Source organism: Mobula hypostoma, chromosome 24 (genome assembly GCF_963921235.1).
Source record: "Mobula hypostoma chromosome 24, sMobHyp1.1, whole genome shotgun sequence".
NCBI lineage: Eukaryota > Metazoa > Chordata > Chondrichthyes > Myliobatiformes > Myliobatidae > Mobula > Mobula hypostoma.
The window spans coordinates 212,559-231,946 of NC_086120.1; the positions used below are offsets into that span (position 1 = coordinate 212,559).

The following is a 19,388-nucleotide window of genomic DNA, read 5'->3' on the forward strand; positions in this document are numbered from 1 at the left end:
TTGATTGGAAAAGAACATTAAGGAGGATGACAGCGGAGCAGCAATAGCTGGAATTTCTGATAGCCATTCAGAAGATGCAGAATGATTACATCTCAAAGAGGAAGTATTCTAAAGGCACAACTGCGGCTGACGAGAAGTCAATGCCAAACTAAAGGCATGTAGTAGAGCAAAATTTCATGGGAAGCTAAAGGTTTGGGAAGCAACTATAAATATAACGAAGGAAACAAATATGAAGATAAGCTAGCCAATAATGTAGGGCATATCAAAGTTTTCTTCGATAAATAAAGTGTAAAAGAAAGGCAAAAGCAGATATCAGACTGCTAGAAAATGATGCTGGAGAGGTAGTGATAGGGAACAAGGAAATGGTGGATGAACTGAATAAGTATTTTGCATCAGTCTTCACTGTGGAAGACACTAGCGGTATGCTGGAATTTCAAGAATGTCAGGAGGCAGAACTGAGTGCAGTTGCCATTACTAGGGGGAAGGTGCTTGAGAAGATGGAAGTCATCTGGACTAGACGGTATACACCCCTGGGTTCTGAAAGAGGTGGCTGAAGAGATGTGGAGGTATTGGTAATGACATCTATGTGAATGACTGACATAGCTCTGGAGGAATGGAAGCTTGCAAATGTCACTGCACTCTCCAAGGAGGGAGAGAAGCAGAAGAATGGAAATTATAGGCCAATTAGTCTGACCTCAGTGGTTTGGAAGATGTTGGAATCAATTGTTAAAGATTTGGTTTCAGAATAGTTGGAGGCATATGACAAATTAGGCCCTTCAGCATGATTTCTTTAAGGGAAAATCTTGCCTGACAAATATGTGGAATTCTTTGAAGAAATGACAAGCAAGATAGACCAAGGAGATGTTGTTGGATTTTCAGAAGGCCTTTGACTAGGTGCCACACATGAGGCACCTAGCTATAAGCTATAAGCCCACGGTATTACAGGAAAGATACTATCATGGATGATGCATTGGGTGACTAGTAGGAGGCAAAATGTGGGGGGGGGGGGAGGGAGCCTTTTCTGACTGGCTGCCAGTGACTATAATGTTCCACAGAGGTCTGTGTTGGGACCACTTATTTTTACATTGTATGTCAATGATGGAATTGATGTCTTTGAGGCTGTTTGTGGACGATACAATACACAAGGGTGGGGCATGTAATTTTAAGGAAGTAGAGAGGCTACAGAAGGATTTGGATTAGGAGAATGCAAAGAAGTGTTGGGAAGTGCATGGTCATGCACTTTAGTGGAAGAAATTGAAGGGTTGACTATTTTCTAAATGGAGAGAAAATGCAAATATCTGAGCTGCAAAGGGACTTGGGAGTTCTTGTGTAGGCTTCTCTAAAGGTTAATTTGCAGGTTGAGTCAATGGTGAGGAAGGCAAATGCAATGTTAGCATTCATTTCATGAGAAGTAGAATATAAAAGCAAAGATGTAATGCTGAGGCTTTACTTGGGAGTATTGTGAGCAATCTTTAGGTCACTTATCCGAGAAAGAATGTGCTGACATTGAAGAAGGTTCATAGGGAGTTTACAAAAATGATTCTGGGATTGAAAGGCTTGTCGTTTGATGGCCCTGGGCCTCTACTCCCTGGAAATCAGAAGAATGAGGGGTGACTTCATTGAAATCTATCGAATGGTGAAAGGGCTCGATGGAGTGGATGTGGAGAGGGTGCTTCCTATGGTGGGGCAATCTAAGCCCAGAGGACATGGCCTCAGAATAGAGGGGTGTCCTTTTAGAATGGAGATGAGGAAGAATTTCTTCAGCCAGAGAGTGGCGAATCTGGAAGGAATTCATTGCCACAGGTGATTGTGTAGGCTAAGTCATTGGGTATATTTAAGGCAGAGTTTAATGGATTCTTGAGTGGTCAGGGGCATGAAAGGATACGGGGAGAAAGGAGGAGATTGGGGTTGAGAGGGAAAATGGATCAGCCATGATGAAAAAGCAGAGCAAACTCAATGGGTCAAATGGCCTAATTCTGCTCCTATAACTATTGGTCGTCTTCTGTCGAGAAGAGCATCATTTCACCTGCTGCTTCATCTTAAGTCAGTTGGTATAAAAAACTAGGTCACAACTTAACTAGAATTGGTGAGGAAATCTGCAGGTGCTGGAAATCCAAACAATGCCAAGAAAATGCTGGAGGAATTCAGCAGGCCAGGCAGCATCTACGGAAAAGAGTTGATATTTCAGGCCGACCCTTTATCAGCCACCTTCTTCCTCTGACTTCCCTTTTTTTTCCCAATCCTGATGAAGGGTCTCAGTATGAAATACTGATTTTTTACTCTTTCTCTCTAGCCTGTTTAACTATAGTTATCTTGTGTTTGTGATGTCCTGTATAGCGGGACTTCTTTGGTGGCACTTGGCAAATCTCTTTATCATCAGTTTGCTTGTTTAGCATAACCTTAATAGAAATTGTACTCACCATTTTTCTCACATGTTGCAGTAGGCTCCTTGGAACAACCATGAAGCAACCTTTCTGAGAAGTCTTGGTGAAATCCATTTCTTGCCTGTGGGAGCAGTGCTATCCCGTAATGCACCTTACATGGTTGTGTTGTGATAATCTCGGCAACAGAGCAATGGTTTTTGGGTTCACAGAAAAGAAGGTTGTGACATAAATAGGATAAAGTCTAAAAGAAAGTGAAGTGGATCAGATTCTAATTCATTTTTCATGTCCTAGGGACACAGCTGGTCAGGAACGGTTTCGGACAATCACTACTGCATACTACCGAGGGGCGATGGTAAGATGTCAATATTACACCAGCTTCATTCATTAACTTTCCTGAGTAAGAGCTGCAGTAAAAGATACGCATTCCATGCAATGATCTGCTAATAGACACTTGTCCAGCCGAATGAAGAAAGGGGCTCCCTTCTTGGTGCAGAAATGACAAATGGTATGATCAGATCTCATCTGTTAATTACTTGAGCTGTATCTAGACTCGGGGTTTTGTCAGCCCGTCAGAGTCGTGCATGTTCAGTAAGATCGCCTCCCATTTTTCTATGCAACGAGTATATGTCAACCAGAGAGAGAGAGATCTATTTAAGCCCAGTCTTGTTTGCTTTGTCATATTGATACTAGTCTGATGCCCAGCATAGTATGAGCTTTAAATTACCTTTAAGGCAGTGCCTTAACAAATGCTTTCCAGAAATCTTAAGTTTACTATCTACTGGTAACCACAGCATGTGTTATTTGTGAGCCACATTATTTGTTAATGTGGGTCATGATGTATGGCAAATTTTATGGTACTTGTAGTGATGGATTTTTCACATTGTTTCCATGCAGGGTATTATGTTAGTGTATGACATCACCAATGAAAAGTCCTTTGATAATATCAAGAATTGGATCAGGAATATTGAGGAGGTACGTTTTCAGCTTCCACTTGACATGTTGTCTTGGCTGAACATTTACACATTTGCATCTGAGAAGTCAGGGTTTTAATTATATATATTTTGAAAAATATTATCCAGGAGTTAAGTACTTCCTTTCTGGTCCAGTTATAAAACTGTAACTGCCTGCCTGCTCAGTCAATATAAGATGATACCCACATATAGTGCAAAAACAAATTAGTATGAATCACAAAATAAATAGAGCTTCAAGAATAAAGAACAACAAAATAATGTTCATGGATCGTCCAGTAGTCTGGTGGCCGTGGGGAAATTGTTCCAAAATCGTTGAGTGTGAATCTTTAGGTTACTGAAACTCTTCCCCATAGTAGTAATGTCCCCAGTGAAGACCGTCTTTAATGATGGATGCAGTCTTCTTGACGCACTGCCTCTTGAAGATATCTTGGATAGCTGGAAGGTTTGTGCCCATGATGGAGCTGGCTAAGTCTACAACCCTCTGCAGCCCCTTGCCATCATGTGCATTGGAGGCTCCAAACCAGTCAGAATGTTCTTCTTGTCCATTCATAGAAACTTGCAAGAGTCTTTGGTGCTATACCAAATGTCCTCAAACCCCTAATAAAGTAAAACAGGTGGCATGCCATCTTTGTGATTGTATGGGGTCCAGAAACTTGAACCTTTTCCACTATTGACCGTTCAGTGAGGACTGGTTCTCCCTACTTGGCCTTACTGAAGTCCACAATTAGTTACTTTGTCTTTGTGGCATTGAATGCAAGGTAGTTGCAACCCTACTTAACCAGCCAATCTATCTCACACCTGTATGCCACCTCATCACCATCTGAGATTTTAACATCAGCAGTTTAATCTGGAAATTTATAGATAGTATTTGAACCGTGTTTAGCCATTCATTGGGCTAAGCATGCATCTTTGAAGTGTGCATAGGTTGATTGTCAACAAGGAAGAGATGTCTTTTACAATCCATATTGACTGTGGATCTCCCAATAAGGAAATTGAGGATCTGGTTACAAAGGGAGGTACAGAGTCCCCCATTTAGAAAGTTAGTGCTTGGTATGGGTGAGGGGGTGATGGTTTTGAATGTTGAGCTGTAATCAGTAAACAGCAGCATGACATGTGTTTTGCTGCTGTCTAGGTGCTCCAAACCCAAGTGCAGAGCTATTTAGGCTGCCTCTGCTGTAGAACTGTTTTGGCAGTAGGTGAATTGCAGCATCTCCAGGTCCTTTCTCAAGCAGGAGTTAATCCTAGCTATAACCAACTTGTCAAAGCACTTCATCATTATAGATGCGAGTGCCTCTGATCAAGAGCAAGGAAGCTTATCTTGCTCTTTTTTTTTGAGCAGTGGTATGATTGCTGCCCTTTTGAACCTCAGGCTGCAAACACTCCAGCCAGTTGGTCAGTACAGGTTTTTAATACCCAGCTAGGTTCACATTTGGGGCCCAGCGGGAAAGTTTGCCGTTTTGAATGATGTTCTGACATCAGCCTCTGAGGCAGAGATCAGTGGGTCACCAGGTGCTGTGGAGATTCACACGGTAGTGTTATTCTCTATTTCAAAGCATGTATAAAAGGCATTGATCTCATTGCAGAGTGAAGTATCGTTGCTATTTATGCTGTTAGGTTTTACCTTGTAGAAGGCAATGGCGTGCAAACTCTTAACGCTATTATATTGCATCTGATTATGTCTATTTTCACACAAAATTGCCTTTTCACTTGCACCATGGCCTGGGCAACTAGGATTTTGGATCACCAGTTTCGACTATCAGAGATCCAGCAGACCATGAATCTCCTGGTTCATCCCATGGATTTTGGCTTGGGTAAACTGGTATGCTTTCAAGGGAATGCGCTGATTATTCGGGTCTTCTTAAACAACAAAGTATTCATATAGAACCTTGCCCACATTCTTTGCCTCGAAGCAAATGTTCCCTCCTTTATCCTCGTGGTCCTAACCCCTCCGTAGTTATCCTCTCCCTCTTGGTGTAGGTATAAAATGTCTGGGGATTCTCTTTAATCTTACTTGCCAAGGACTTTTCATGGCCCTCCAGGCTCTCCTAGTTCACTTCTTGAGTTGTCTTCCAAGTTCATTATCAACTTCAAGGGTCATGTTTGATTTTGGCTTTCTAAACTTCACGTTTTTTTTTTCCTTCCTGACTGAATTCACCATTTCTCTCAACATCCAAGATTACCTTACCTTGCCACCTTTGCCCTTCTTATTGGATAATATCTATGATGTAGTCCTGTGTAGTTAGTTTTTAAGCACTCTCCACATGGCAGATGTGGACTTCTATCAATGATCAATGTCTTTTCTCCCCATTCGGTGAACGGCCATCTTAAGGGTGCCTAAGGGGATGTTGGTGTGCATCATGGCGGACAAAATCGAACGAAACAGAATTGAAGTCAACAGGAACCCGGTAGTACTGTATGCCATAATGAAAGATAGGAATTCGTGCAAAGGAATTGAATTTACTGAGGAGGGTGGAACACAGTTGATAGGCCAACCAGATGGTTGTGTCAGGGATGAAATCACCTGGCGCTCGTAACAGCTGTCCGTATACCAATTCAACCACGGACGACTGTAAGTCCTCTTTTGGAGCTGTTCTGAGGCCCAGCAGGACCCATGGGAAATGATGATGCCAGCACTCATCAGTCAGCGATGCCCTCAAAGCAACCTTTTAAGGAGTGGTAAATCCTCTTGCGTAGGCCATTGGACTGCAGGTCGTACGTCATAGTGTGATGTAGCCCAACACTGAGCTTCTGGGCCATCGTGGCCAAGAAGTCTGTTATGATTGGGGACTGCAGTCAGAGAAAATATCAGATGGGGTGCCAAACGGAGCAACCATGTGCTGTTGAATGCCTGAGCCACATCTGCGGCTGACGTTGATGCTATGGGGATGAGCTCTGGCTACCTGGTGGTACGGTCCACTATGGTAAGGAGCTGTGTGAAACTGCGGAAGGGGAACCAGAGGGCCAACAAGGTCCACATTGACATGGTCGAACTGTCACTCGGGGACCTCAAAAAGTGCCAATAGCTCCTGAATGTGACAGTTAATTTTTGCTGGCTGGCACCCCACACAGGCTGCAGTACAACCACACAGTCCTTTCAAAGGCCGTACCACCACGTTTTAATGCAAACCGTTTCTGTGAGGTCTTCCGGCCCAAATGCGAGAGGCCAAGTGTGGGGTAAAAAATGGTCTGCCTCCAGTTTGTGGGTATGATGGGGCGAGGGCAACCGGTTGAGACATCACATAGGAGAGAAACCTCACCTTCCCCAAACTTAATGCCAGCTAACTGCAGACTCACAGTAAGCCTGGACCTCTGGGTCAGTAGCTTGATTGCCTGTCATGCCAGCATAGTCAACCCCTATATGTGTGGCCTCAACAGCTAGCCACAAGAGGCAATCAGTCACAGCATTATTTTCTCCTTAGTATTGTTGTATATCAGTAGGAAACTGATATTGTAGGCCAAGTGGCATTACTGCCATGCAGACCAAGGGTCTGATATTTCGGCCATCATGTGTACGAGGGGTTGTGATCAACAAGCGCTGTCAAATGGCGACCCTCTAGACAAAAACAAAAATGGTGGACAGCCAGGTAGAGATTGAGAAGCCCACAGTCAAACATGATACATTTCCTTTTGAGGAGACAGAGCTACTGGCTGAAATGGCTATGGGTGTGTTGGGAAGTGTGTACACCAGTAGGGTCACGTTGGAAAGCTCGTTGGGCATTATCAAATGCCCTGGTCATGTCTACTGACCAGTGAAGCATTTGATTAGGGGTATTGCCTTTAAGCGCTCAATACAGGGGGAGCATAAGTTCAGCATCTTGCCGGTTGAAGCGGGGATAGAAAATTAACTATGCCTAAAAACTCCTGCAGTTTGTTAGTAGTGCATTGTGGTGGGAAATCCATAACCGCGGCTACTCTGATGGAGGGGTTTCGTACCTTCTGCAGAGATGCAATGGCTGAGAAAGTCAATAGTTCACAACCCAAACTGGCATTTAGCAGAGTTAATAATCAACCCCTGTTGGCTTAAGTGCTTAAAGTGTTCGGAGATGGGATACGCGTTTGGATCTGGATGCACTGGTGACAAGTATGTCATCCAGGTCATCACAAAGAAAATTTCAGTCTTTTAATAAAGAGTCCATCAGCCATTTAGAAAGCCTTCTGCTTTTTTCAGACAAACGGCATGCGCTGAATCTCAGGCTACGTCCATACTAGACTGGATAATTTTGAAAATGCCAGTTTTGAGTAAAAACGACAGGCGTCCACAGCAAGCGTTTTTCTTTCTTTCTTTCTTTTTAATTCTTTTTATTGAATAAGTATACAAAAAGGTAAGCCATATAGGCACTAATACACTGTTAGAATATAATAAAATTACAGGAGATATTAATACAAAAAAATGATACAAACAATGTAATTTAAACATAACATACTAAGGTAACATAATAGTATACTAATTTTTATATATATATATATATCAATAGAGAAAAAGAAAAAAAAACCACCGTGCAACTAACTAAAAGCAAAGCAAAGCAATGGGCTAACTTGGAACCAAGCAGAGTTAAAAATCTTAAAATCACGTCCTCAATCCCGACCTCCATTAAAAACCAGTAAAAAAAACAAGAAGGGTATATAAATATGGAGCAAAAAAAGAGGAGAAAAAAAATTACATTAAATGAAAATATTGAATAAAAGATCTCCAGGTCTGTTCAAATTTAAGTGAGGAATCATAAAGATTGCTTCTAATTTTCTCCAAATTCAAGCATAATATCGTCTGAGAAAACCAAAAAAAGGTAGTTGGAGCATTAAGCTCTTTCCAATGTTGTAAGATACATCTTTTCGCCATTAAAGTAAGAAATGCAATCATTCTACGGGCTGGAGGAGAAAGATTACTAGAAATTTTAGGTAGTCCAAAGATAGCAGTAATATAGGGGGAGGAGAGATATCTATATTCAATACCTTGGAGATGATATTAAAAATGTCTCTCCAAAAAGTTTCCAGAGTAGGACAAGACCAAAACATATGAGTTAAAGAGGCTATCTGCCCCGGACATCTATCACAAAAAGGATTAATATGAGAATAAAAGCGAGCTAATTTATCTTTGGACATATGTGCTCTATGAACAACTTTAAATTGAATTAGGGAATGTTTAGCACAGATAGAGGAAGTATTGACTAATTGTAAAATCTGCCCCTAGTCATCCACGGAAATGATAGACCCCAATTCCTGTTCCCAATCTACCCTAATCTTATCAAATGGAGCTTTCCTAAGTTTCATAATAATATTATAAATCATAGCCGATGCACCTTTCTGACATGGATTAAGGTTAATTATAGTATCTAAAATGTATGTAGGAGGAAGCATTGGAAAAGAAGAAAGTATAGTACTTAGGAAATTTCTAACTTGTAGATATCTAAAAAAAATGTATTCTTGATAAATTATATTTATTAGATAATTGTTCAAAAGACATAAGGGAACCATCTAAAAATAAATCCAAAAACCATGAAATACCCTTAGTCTTCCAAATTTGAAAAGCACGATCCGTAAAAGAGGGTGGAAAAAATATGTTACCTAAAATAGGAATCGCTAGCCCAAATTGGTTAAGATCAAAAAATTTTCTGAATTGAAACCAAATACGTAAGGTATATTTAACTATCGGGTTAGATACCTGTTTGAGGCACGTTTTTCAAAATATCTCTGTCCACATTAGAACAGATATTTGGGCGAATCTCCTCCTACTGGGCATGCGCAGGACACAGAAAACAAGCGAAGAGGAAACAGTATACTTAGTGCGCGTTTGTCCACTTACAGACTAGAAAAACTTTAAAGGAATTGCAGTTGGCTCTCGCGCAGGAGGACTTAAAACTAAAAAAAACAACAAATACTGGAGCGTATGGAGGCAACCGACAGGAGTTCACTGACAGTATGACCCAGCTGACAACGAACATTGAAAAACGGACTAACTCTGTTACGTTAATAAAGCACCTTGTTAAATGTATAAAACATGTCTGCATCAGTGTTATCTTGTATTTCCAGACAACGTTACATTAGGCTGTTACACATCTGTTGTCAGAGAAGTACTTACATAAATAGGTAAACCACCTTCATACAAGCAAGGACAGAAAACAGGGCAAAGTGGGTATACTTATTTATTCAGTAAGCTATGGGTCAAAGTATTTGGTGAGTACATTTCTAACTCTCCTGGCTTCAGTCTTGTTGCCGTCTGTTCTGAAATTGTTGGGTTGTGTCGGGGGGTTGCGTTCGAGAAAACAATGAAATGCTGCGCTGCGGCCATCTGTTCTGACACGTCATGACAGCGTTTTTAAGTAGTCAAAAAAGCTCACTTTACCATTTAACTCTCACACCGTTCACACCGACTGCGCGTTATAACAGCCATCCGGCAGTGCTTGCGCAGTACCAAGCAGAAGCAGAAAAAAGTGTTGTTGTGGTGTTGTCATGACAGCATTTTAAAATATCTCCGTTTACCCCATCTTCACTACAACGCGCAACAATCGTTTTCAGATTTACACACTCTGGAGAGAGTTTTAGAAAAGCTCCATTTTCGGGGGATGAAAACGCCGTTTCAATGTGGACAGAGGGTCAAAGTGAAGAGAAAAGGCTTTGTTTTCAAAATTTTCCGGCGTAGTGTGGATATAGCCTCAGAGGCCAAAGGGGGTTCTCAGAAGTGCTTTGGGAATGTCCTCTGAGCACAAAGGCACCTAATGGTAGCTGCTAATTAAATCCGCTTTGGAGCCCATTAACCTTCCGGCTAAACATGCAGAAAAGTCTTAGGTGTGTGGGCCAGGTAATGATCAGGACTGGTGGCCTCATTAAGACATTAGTAATCTGGGGATTCCTGGAGTATCAAGGTAACAACACAAAGTCTTTGACATCCACAAGCCGGCAGTTCTTGAGATTCACCTTGGGTACACAGGAAGTCTGTGCCAAGCAGAGGTCCAGTCACTTTACCAGAATGGAAGTCCCATGTGCTAAAGTCGCCCTCTGAAGCATGGGCTTCCGTGTTCTTTAAGTCTGGATTTTGCTGCCGTTGGCAGCCTCCAGCAAGGTTTCATCACTCTTTGCCTTCTCATCAATAGGCGATGCTGGCAGCACACTCACTTGAGTGTCTCACAGGAAGAGTTGTCCTGAAAGAGTGTCTGTAATGAACAGTAGGTGACTGTGGCAGTTGGAGCCTACAGTGTTCACAGCTTCTGATGTTCTGAAGCTGTGGCGGTGTGCAAGCTGCAAGGCGGTCAGCACTTCCTAGCAAAGTGAGCATGGTAAAAACACAGAGCCAGCATGGTCTGTGTCATGTGCTGACCGGGCTTATTGAAGCAGGGAAATGAAGGATTATGCATCTCTTCCTGGCTGACTGTAGACTCTCAGCTATTTTAGCAAGCACCTATGGTCCTTCACCGGTGCCTCACCAAGAATGAAGAGTTCTTTTTAAAATTAAAATGAGGATGGTGATTTCCCAGGAGAGACTACATGTGGCTTAGCATCATCAAGAGTGAACAAGTAGAGCAACTGTTTTGGTGAGCTCTGACTCAGATAGTCCAAAAGTCTGTAAAAGGTGAGTTTTCAGCTCTCTGTATTTATCATGTTCAGGCAGTTGTTCCAGTAAACTCACCACTCGCACAGACATGGAATTACTGAGCAACACTACAAAAAAAATTTGGTGTCATCAGTGGTGATTTCCCGCAGTGCAAATTGAGCCTCTAACCCTGGTTCGTTCACACTTGGAATTTTGTGTTCATTTCTGGTCAACGCATGATAGGAAGGATGTGGAACCTTTAAAGTGGGAGCAGAGGAGATTTACCAGAATGCTGCCTAATTAAAGAGCTTGTCTTAAGGGAAAAGATTGAATGGACTCTTTGGTGAAAAGGAGAATGAGAGGTGACTTGATAGAGGTGTACAAGATGATGAGAGGCATAATTTGATTGGATAGCGAGATACTTTTTGCCAGGACAGAAATGGCTAATACAAAGGGTTATAATTTTTAGGTGATTGGAGGAAAGAATAGAGGGCATGTGAGAGTTACGTAGTTTACAGACTCCGATAGGGGTTGCTGGTAGAGTCAGATATATTAGGGGCATAAGAAACTGAGACAGGCACGTTGATGATAGAAAATGGAGGACTATGTAGGAGGGAAAGGTTAAATTGATATTAGTGTGGGTTAAAACATCAGCACAATATCTTGGACCAAAGGGTCTGTACTGTGCTGTAACGTTCTGTGTTCCTTCCTTGTGGGAAAGTTGAAAGCCTAATGACAGCTGGAATGATATTGTAGAGCACACACATAAAAGTTGCTGGTGAACGCAGCAGGCCAGGCAGCATCTCTAGGAAGAGGTACAGTCGACGTTTCGGGCCGAGACCCTTCGTCAGGATTAACTGAAAGAAGAGCTAGTAAGAGATTTGAGAGGGGGAGGGATGGAGCCAAGAACTGGACAGTTGATTGGCAAAAGGGATATGAGAGGATCATGGGACAGGAGGCCCAGCGAGAAAGAAAAGGGGGAGAGGGGGAAAAAACCCAGAGGATGGGCAAGGGGTATAGTGGGAGAATGGATTGTGTGCTGGATTGCATAGAAGGTTAGAAAAGCAAATTTAGCTGTGATCTTTTCATGATAGGTTCTTTGCTTTATTTCTTAGCATGCCTCAGGCGATGTAGAGAAAATGATCCTTGGGAACAAGTGCGATGTAAATGAGAAAAGACAAGTCAGCAAAGAACGTGGAGAGAAGGTAGGAGCCTTGGAGCTGCCACTGCTGCCTTGTTATGGGAAGCCTGGGCTTTGTTTTAAAATATTCTCTTGGTGACAATGTTTGGCACAAGTTCGAATAGTTTCTTTAATGTTTTGCCTCTGCTGTAAACTATTAGATGATCTGATTATCCATGGTTGGTCCAAATGCATTCACTTGAAACGAATCTTGTAGCTTTCCCCTAATATCTCCACAGCTTTGTCTGTATCCTTCGGAGATGGGACTGAGGTAAGTCCACAAATTATTAACTTGTTTTAGTCATCGCAGATCTGGAGTAGCTATTATGGTTATATTTGTTTTATTTTAACCAGTAACATTTGTCATCTCTACTTGACATAAATAATGAGCATGCTGTGGTTTATCAGTGGGCTGCAGTGCTATCCTCCTGCCCTTGCCTGACTTTTCAACCTTTGCATCCGATTGCTCATCTTGATTTGTCTTTAAATTCCACTTGTATATAAAACTAACCACCAACTTACTTCTCATGTTGTCTTACAATATAGGAGGGGACTGTTTCTTGGAGTAATCTCATCAGCCCCTTTTCCAACTTCCCAACTATTGATTGATGAAACAGCAAACCGTAGAACAGTACAGCACAGGAACTGGCCCTTTGGCCCATGATCTATGCCAAAATACTTTAAATAAACTCATCCCTTATGCGCACATAACATCCATGTCCCTCCATTCTCTGCACATTAAATTGCCTAGCTAAGAACCTAAGAATCGCCCCTAGAGTATCTATCTACACCATTGCCCTGGCAGCAGATTTTAGGCTCCACCACTGCTTATACTTTTTTAATTGTCAAATCTCCTGTGAACTTCCCCACCCCAGCCACCACTTTAAATGGATGCCCTCTGGTTTTAGACATTTCAAACCTGGCAAAAAAAGGTACCTACATACTTCTCATTATAAACTTCTATCAGGTGTCCCTTCAGCCTCTGCCAGTTCAGAGATTTAATAAAAACAAGTTTGAGCAACTTCTGCTTGTAGCTCATGGCCTTCAGACAGCATCCTGCTAAAGCTCTTCTGCACCCTTTCAAAGGCACCACATCCTTCCAAAAATAGGGTGACCAAAACTTAATGCAATACTATGCAGCCTAACCAGAGTTTTATAAAGCTGCAACATAACTTCCCAAATCTTTATCTTAGTACCTTGACTAATAAAAGCAAATGTGCAGTGCATCTTCAGGTGGGACAGTTCTGTGGACAGTTGAGATGAAAGTTAAACTTTTGGCAGAAATGCACACCATTACATTTGGAGATAAAAGGGCACTGCACACCAATACCAAAACCTCATCCCAAGCATGGTGGAAGGGGCATCAGAATTTAGGACTGCTTTGCTGCCTCTGGGACTGGAGAGCTTACAATTGTTGAGGATACAATGAATTCAAAATTGTATGAAGACATTTTACCTTTTACTACCCTATCAAGACATTTTACACTTTACTACCCTATCAACCTGCACAGCTGCTTTCAGGGAGGTAGGGACTTGGACCTGAAGTTCCCTCTATACATCAATATTGTTAAAGTGTTCTGTCATTGCAGTTTACAGCCCCTCTACATCTCATCTTCAATCAGCCACACCTCACACTTGGACAGATTAAATTCTGTCTGCCATTTCTGGGCAACTGATCTACTGTATCCTTTGGTAACCTTCTCTACGTGATCCATAGCACCACCAGTCTTTGTATCATTCTGAATTCACTAGCATCCATCAATATTTTTGTCCAAGTTTTGCACTTTTTCAAATCATCAGTGATAACTCTTGGTGGTTCTTAACAGTATATGGAATTCCCTCACTTCCAAAAACTGGTGTACGTTATGCAAGTAATTGAAGGGCAACTTCATGCCTTTCAACCGGAGCTTTATTGCAACGGACTACTGACTCAGCAAAAATGCAATCTAGGTTCCTCCCACACTTCTTTTTTCTCCTCACTGATGAAGGACAGCATGTGTGTCCTATTTCCATTTGTCCACATACCCTGTACACTGAAGAAATGTCTGCACCCACAATTTTCTTATGATTCAAAATGCACTGCTACAATGGCTAATCAATCAAAATTATCTTTGAAGGAAAGCTTCAAAGTTCCTTTGCAACTGACAGTATATTCCAGACTATTTAATAAGCACTTAGATTTTTAAGTTTTTAGACAGTTCAGTGGCAGTTCTATGTTGGGTAGCTGGGTTACAAACGTTGGTCCAGTGCTATAGGACTTCACTCTGAGAACATCGAGAGACTTTCTAGCTGTATTTAACTGAACCTAATACACAGTAAAGAACAGGGAGAGGAGGCAGAGTCGTAGAATTATCAGGTTTTTCAAGCAGAATGTAATTTACTCTGTCTCTATGCTACCAGATTTGGAGATAATTAGGTTCCCTTTTGTGTCTCAGCTCTTGCAGGTTACAATTTATCCAGGTATAAATGGGCTGTGAATTTCAGGCAGTGAGGCAGTTCCCATTAGTCTTGGACTGAAATTTATTTTCAAATGGCTCTGCCTCTTTTTTTTTTGTTTGTTTCCGTCTGACTACCAAAGGAAATAGATCCAACCTGTGCACAGAACTGGGGATTTTTATACTCCCATTAAATCTGTATTTAGACACAGGGAGAAAAAATGTAGTTTTAATGATCTCCTCAAAACTTTAATTTTCCATCCTTGGGAGCTTCCTTATGAATAATCAGCACCCTCTCTAGTGCTATCACATCCTTCCAAGTGTGCTGACTGGAACTGGACATGGGACTGCAGCTCTTGCCTATCTTATACAGTGAAGTCCTGATGTAGATAGTGCTTTACAAATTCCACCAAGCCTTCACACTAAAGTGTTCCCACTCAAATGGGAGTTAAAATCTGCCACAATGATAACCCACTTGCACTTGTCATTTGTCTGTTTATCTATAAAGTTCACAGTAGGCTGGGTTGCATATATAGGAAGAGAAACTGAGTCAAGCTTTCAGTTCGATGACCCTTCATCATAACAGGGAACGAGACCAAAAGAAGTGCATTAAGCTACAGGGAAGGTGAGGAAGGAGGGATGTAAATGGTTGTCTGGTCAGTGAGTGAATGGGAGCAGTTAGAGTGTGAGAACTGAGGCAAAATATTGTAGAAGCTGTGAAATGCTGAGTACATATGGCACTGTCATTATTTTTGGATTTCCAGCGTTTGCAATTTTTTTTGTGGAGGGGGATTGTTCACGTATCTGCTCCTCTGTCTCCCCTGACTGCCTGGCTGGGAGAGGGGGTGTTGCAAAATGATAAAGGCATGGTAGCATAGTGGTTAGCACACCACTTTACAATACCAGCAACCCAGGTTCAATTCCCGCCATTGCCTTGTTAAGAATTTGTACATTCTCCCCGTGACCACATGGGTTACCTCTCACAGTCCAAAGACGTACCAGTTAATTGGTCACGGTAAATTGTCCAATGGTTAGATTGGGATTAAATCTGGAGATTGCTGGGTGGCACAACTCAAAAGGCCGGAAGGGGCTATTCCATGCTGTTTCACAAGTAATAAGTAAGTAAGTGATTACTCTTTGTTACTTACAAATTTTATCCATATGGCCTCATTGGAAGAAACTTTTGAAGGCATCCTCTCTGAGTATTGCTATGATCTTCCTAATGAATATTATAACACTCCCTGCTTATCACGCCTGAAACTTTATACTCTGAAATTTTGAGCTGTTGGTGCCACTCTCCTTTCAACCCTGCTTCTGTGATTGCAAATATGTCATATTTCCATGTGCTGATGAATACCCTAATTTCATCAATCTTAGTAGTACACTTTTAATGCAGTGCACTTTTCTTAACCATACTGATGCTGACACTGAAATCTTAGAGCAGATGCTCTGGACTTTCAGGCTGGGATGGAATGTGTGGATATTCTAAACAAAAATGCACACAATAGTGGAAGGACTTAGCAGGTCAGGCAGTGTATGTGGAAGTGAATAAACAGTTGACTTGTTAGGCTGAGACTCTTCTTCAAGAGTCCCAAAAGCCAACTGTTTATTCACTTCCATGGATGCCATCTAATCTGAGTTACTCCAGCGTTTTGTGTGTGTTCCTCTGGATTTCCAACATCTGCATAAACTCTTGCGTTTAGAATCTTAGAGTTTTTCGAGGAAGTTACCAGGAAAGTTGATGAAGGCAAGGCAGTCGATATTGTCTACATGGATTTTAGCAAGGCATTTGACAAGATTTACAAGTTTGGTCAAGAACATTCAGTCACTTAGCATTCAAAATGAGGTAGTAAATTACATTCCACATTGGCTTTGTGGAAGAGGCCAGAGACTGGTTGTGGATGGTTGTCTTCCTGACTGGAGGCTAGTGACTAGTGGTGCTGAGTCTGTTGTTTGTCATCTATAAGTCAGCAATCTGGATCAAGAAATTTGCAGATGATTCCAAGATTGAGGGTGTTGTGGGTAGCAAGGAAGACTATTAAAGCTTACAGCGGGATCTGAACCAACTGGAAAAATGGCAGATGGAACTTAAAGCAGACAAGTGTTAGGTGTTGTACTTTGGAAGAACCAACCAACGTAGGTCTTACAGAGTGAGCAGTAGAGCACTGAGGAGTGCAGTCAGACAGAAGGATCTGGGAATACAGATCTGTAATTCCTTGAAAGTGGTGTCACAGGTCGATAGTGCTGTAAAGAAAGTTTTTGGTACATTAGCCTTCATAAATCAGTGTATTGAGTGCAGGAGTTAGGATGTTATGTACAAGATGTTGGTGAGGCCTAATCAGGAGTATTGTGTCTAGTTTTGGTCACCTACCAATAGGAAACATGTAAATAAGATCGAAAGGGTGCAGAGAAAAGTTACAAGGATACTTGAGTTATTGGGAAATGTTGAATGTCAAAACTTAGAAGATTGAGGTAAGATTTGATAGATTTATACAAAATTATGAGGAATAGAGATACAGTAAATGCAAGCAGTCTTTTTTTTCCACTGAGGGGTGAATCTACAACTAGAGATCATGGGTTAAGGGTGAAAAGTGAAATATTTAAGGGGAAGTCGTAGGGTGGTGAGACTGTGGAACAAGCTGCCAATGCAAGTGGTGGATTCAGGGTCAATCTCAAAATTTAAGAGAAATTTAGATAGGTATATGTCTGGTATGGAGGGCCATATTCCAAGTGATAGGACTGGGCACATTAATGGTTCAGCACAGACTTCATGAGCTGAGAGACCTGATTCTGTGTTGTAGTGTTCTATGACACTATTCTGAATAGTTTGAGAAAGAAGTTGATTTGTTTCTTTGGAAGTAGGAAAATAAAGTGGAATATTCGAGTTGTAATTACATTGAAGAGTGATATTATAAAAATCACCGTTGGCTGCTTGTGGAGAGAAAGCCGATAACTATTTTAAATCAACACTATCGATTTCTGCTTTTTGGGTCAACAGAAGGATCCTCTCTCATGAGTAATTGTTTAAAAATGAAAGTACTTGAAAATTAACCTGAAAGTGCTTCAAGCAATTTGGGATTGCTTGAGACTTCAGGCATGCTTGAGGCATATCTCCCTCACTCCGTTCCTCACTTCTGTACGTTATTATTTTTTTTAATCTTTCTTTTCCAGTTAGCCAGTGACTATGGAATTAAGTTCATGGAAACCAGCGCAAAAGCAAATATAAATGTGGAGAATGTAAGTATTGCTTATTGTCTGGTCATTTCCTGTTTTTTGCATTATATTTTTAATGTAAACACTTTCTATCATTAGAAAGATGAACTCTGGTCCAGTAATTATTAAATTTCCAGAGCTTGGTAACTTAACACCTGGTTTGTGCAGCCACAAACAGAAATGCACACATGTAGAGACCACAAAAGAATACTGTGTGCAGCTCTGGTCACCATATTATAGGACAGTTGTGATTAAGCCAAAGAGTTCAGTGATGATTCACAAGAAGGGGTCTTGAGTTACATACAAAGAGTAGCTAGGCTTTGACTGTATTCCCCGGAGTGAATGAGGGTGATATAAAATCGTGAGGGGCTTAGATGAAGTGAACTTTCACAGCCTTTTCCCCAGGTAATGAAGTCAAAGTGAGAGGGCATAGAACATAGAAAACCTACAGCCCAATACAGGCCCTTCGGTCCACAATGTTGTGCCGAACATGTACTTAGTTTAGAAATTACCTAGAATTACCCATAGCCCTCTATTTTTCTAAACAGGTTTAAGGGGAAGTTTTTGAAGTAGATCGGAGTCATTTTTCATACAGAGGGTGATGGGTGTGTGAAACAAACTACCAGAGAAAGCGGTAATGTGGGTACAATTACAAAGTTTGAAACTAAACACAGGCAGACAGGACTAGCTCTGGATAGCATCATGGTCGGGGTGAAGGACCTGTTTATGTTTCATACAGCTACGTAGTTAGTTTGGATATGGCTTGCATGTTCCTCTCCTGTTTCTTTTGCCTTCTGCACTCTTATAATTTTGGAGTGAAGAGGCAATTTGTACCTGATGATTTATTATAATTGAATACATAAAGGTGGTTGGGGAAAAGCTGTTGAATCTTGAGGTATGGATCTACAAGCTCCCGCGTAGTTAGAGGGACTTCAGGGCAGTAAGTGAATGGATGAAGCATGACTGGTGGAATATAGTATAAGAAAATGAGCTTATTTACTTTGGTAGAAAAGAATAATGGCAGGGTATTGTTTAAATAGTGAGGTTTGAAAAGTCATCTGAATCAGAATCAGGTTTATTATGCAAACAAGAGGAATTCTGCAGATGCTGGAAATTCAAGCAACACACATCAAAGTAGCTGGTGAACGCACCAGCTGGCCTGCTGCGTTCACCAGCTACTTTGATGTGTGTTGCAGGTTTATTATGACCAGCATTTGACTGAGATTTCATGTAGAAACTTCACCAACAATTCCAGCAGTGTTGATGGCCCTTATTGTGTGTGTGTGTGGGGGGGGGGGTTATTACAAGAAGTATTTTGTTCCAATAATAAATTGGTTTAATATTGTCATGTGTACAATTTTTGAATGCATGAACACCATCTATTATTGTTGCTATAAAACAACAAATCTCACATCAAAAAGACAATGATAATAAACCTGATTCTGGATCGGTTTGTCTCGGTCATCCTTCAGAACTGTCAGTTGCTGTAATTATCTCTGCAGCTACCTCTTTTTGGCTTAAAACTTTGCAACTGTAAAATGGGTGCTGTCAGTTTTTCCTCAGATTTGGTTTCGTAGTGAATAGCAGTGTGCCAGGCAGTGCTGGAAAGCAGAGGGATTTTGGGGAATAAGTACATGGTTCACTGAAAGTGGTATCACAAGTAATCAAAGTGGCGAAGGT

The 19,388-nt window shown here is 41.4% G+C and overlaps 1 protein-coding gene across 1 annotated transcript in view; it reads left to right on the plus strand.

Annotated features, from left to right (window-relative positions):
- Positions 1–19,388, plus strand: part of rab8a (RAB8A, member RAS oncogene family) — a 36,060-nt gene that overhangs the window by 5,669 nt on the left and 11,003 nt on the right. The window contains exons 3-6 of the mRNA XM_063032801.1: positions 2,676–2,736; positions 3,279–3,356; positions 11,996–12,085; positions 17,667–17,732. Coding sequence (XP_062888871.1) covers positions 2,676–2,736; positions 3,279–3,356; positions 11,996–12,085; positions 17,667–17,732 — 295 coding nt within the window. The remainder of the gene's footprint in view (positions 1–2,675; positions 2,737–3,278; positions 3,357–11,995; positions 12,086–17,666; positions 17,733–19,388) is intronic.